The 2459-nt window shown below is 56.4% G+C and overlaps 1 protein-coding gene across 1 annotated transcript in view; it reads right to left on the bottom strand.

Moving 5' to 3' along the window:
* Nucleotides 1-2158: 2158 nt before the first annotated feature.
* The window catches only part of DPAGT1 (dolichyl-phosphate (UDP-N-acetylglucosamine) N-acetylglucosaminephosphotransferase 1 (GlcNAc-1-P transferase)), a gene marked incomplete at its 5' end in the record, with an annotated part of 2806 nt that continues 2505 nt past the window's right edge, over nt 2159-2459 (bottom strand). The window contains one exon of the mRNA XM_010147324.1: nt 2159-2224. Within this exon, the coding sequence (XP_010145626.1) occupies nt 2159-2224 (66 nt within the window). The remainder of the gene's footprint in view (nt 2225-2459) is intronic.

Here is a 2459-nt window from a genome sequence, read left to right as displayed (position 1 = left end):
TCTGTGATCCTATGATTCTATGCTGGAGCAGTGTCAGCCCCTGGCCTGCCTCCCCTCTGGCAGGGGAGCTCCTGGGGCGCCTGCAGACCGGGCAGGGTCCCCACGTGGAGGGGTATCGGGCTTACGGTAGCGTATAGGGGGATGAGCGTTGGGGATGGGCAGAACCTGCTGTGAGGTCCTTTCTAGGGGGTGGAGGGAAGGTGCGGGAGGCATTACAGTTTGTGTAAGGGAAGCACCAAAGCCGAGAGGGAGACAAAGCGGACCGGGAGGAAACCCCGTGGGAACTGGAAAGGAGAAACAGCATGAAGGAGGGTGTGTGTGAACTTGCTGCCAGTTCATAGCCTTCAGCCTGCAGTCGGCGCTCTCTCTCTCTCAGCTGGGTTTCTAGGTTTTTTCCAGGGCGAGGGCACAGCCCGCCCTGCGTGTCTACATCTGCCTAAGCGCCAGCAACTGGCGTGAGCCCACAGGGCAAAGGGGCCAGCATGCATGCGGTACCAGCAAGCGGGAGCAGTGGAGCGTGCGCAGAGGGGAGATGAGGCTAGGTGGGCGTGGCGACACGCGAGAGCACTCCTGATCGGGGCAGACTAGTGAGCAGGCAGGATAATGGGCTACGGAGCCTGGCTTCTAGGAGCAGGAAAGATTGGGGTCAATGGGTTGCTTACTGGAGGTAGGCCTAAGCCAGCTTGTTGGAGAAAACAGGGTAGGCATCCAAGAGTTGGCTGCTGGAAGGCCATATGCCTGGATCAGATTAAAAATTTCACTCTCTCTCCCTCTCCAGGTGAGAAGATTTGAGTAAAAGCAACCAGAGCAGCCCTGCGGACCTCGGGTGTTCATGTGCCCCAGTGGCCAGTACCGGCCAGGCTGCGTGTTTAAGGACGCTACTGAAGGCATTCGTAACGTTGGCGTGTGCATACAAGTCTGTTTATATGAATATATTCTACCAGCAGGCTTCCAAACCGATCGGCCGGAGAGGAGGAAGAGGATTTGGCCACTTGTACCATTCGTGCTTGAGTGCCGTGTGTTTTCTGTGCTGATCGGGGTGGCTGGACATATGCGTTTTTGCCTACTGGGAATACATTCCCAGCCTGGCTACTGGCTGGACTTGGGTGTGTGGGGGCACAGCAGCCTTGCTTCTGTTAAGGACCGGACTCAGCCACTTCTATTCTCACCCATCTCAGTGTCCCCTGTTCTTGCTGTTGTGTAATTTCGCTCCCGTTAATCTCGTGCAGACTCTTTAACCTGGTACTCCAGTGCCGTTACGCGTCTCTCTGTCAGGCAGGGAGCAGTTCTGCGGTGAACTAGGGTGCCACGTGCTGCCGTGGAACGATTCCTATTTGAGGAAAAGGTAATTGCAGCCCGCAAGGTCCGAGTTCCACGTTAATTTAGGGCTTTTCCTGCTGTGCCGTTACATGAGGACACAACAGTCCTTACTCTACTACCCTGTTCCACACACGTCCTAATCCAGGAAGGCGGGCAGACGGTAAAGATGCTCAGAAATAGAAGCCCTTCGGAGGGAATGTTCCCGGTACTGTGACAGAGGGGGTCTGCTGCAGAAATGATCAGCCCCTTAGCAGGGGAGGCGGCCGCAGAGGTGCGTCGTGGAACCCTGCTTCACCGCGCGTCCGTATTCTGGAGGCAAACCACCCAAGGGGAAAGGTTACCAGGAGTTATTTTATTCTCGCAGCACTCCGAGTTCTGGGGAGGGTTTGTAACACGTCACTCTATGTCCACACCCAGATTTGGAGAAGCTAGGGGCGGGATTCCAGTTTACTCGTTCCCCTCTGTGGGGTCTCACAGTGACGTTGCTGTTTTTCTCTCGGGGAGCAGTAACTCGTCGGATGTGTAGAAATTTCACCTTCCCTGCTTGCCCGAAGAGCTGTGAGTAAACTTTTGGGTCATTTCCTTCCCTTCTCCAAGGAACTCCCAGGAACAACGACGTCCAAGGAGCAGTGAATCTTTTCTGTCAGCAGAAACAGACAAAAACCCTCTGGGCAGCGCCCCCGAGGGCGACTGCAGTTCAGGACTGGCCCCCGCAGCGCAGTTGCTTGCACTTCCGACAGGCACCCCCAGGTTCTCAGAGGGCCACGCTAAGATCAGTGGAAATCATTTGGTCAGCAAGTGGAGAACGCTGGGTGCCGCGCGCTCCGGGTCAGCCCAGTCAGACGTCGTAGAACAAGCGCACCAGCTGGTACCGGATGGAGAACGCCACCGTGCTGCCCAGGACCTAGGCAAACGGAAACGACAGCGTTAAAGAGTGTACAGGCTTGGCACAGTCCTTCCTTCCAGCTGGATTTGCTGCGCTTTCCAGTGTGCCTCGTTTTGCTAATTAACAGCCCTTAGGCTACACTTTTTTGGGTTAGAAAGATGGAAGGCGGAAGCCCAGCCGAAGCGCTCGGTGAGAATCGCAGCTATCTGCCGGGGGGGGTGCGGGGGGCGATTTGCGGACGGGGGCGCTCGGG

The sequence above is a fragment of the Eurypyga helias genome, unplaced genomic scaffold (assembly GCF_000690775.1).
Source record: "Eurypyga helias isolate BGI_N326 unplaced genomic scaffold, ASM69077v1 scaffold29732, whole genome shotgun sequence".
NCBI classification, from domain to species: Eukaryota; Metazoa; Chordata; class Aves; order Eurypygiformes; family Eurypygidae; genus Eurypyga; species Eurypyga helias.
Note: the sequence above shows the minus strand (reverse complement) of the source record. Positions and strands in the feature narration are given on the sequence as shown.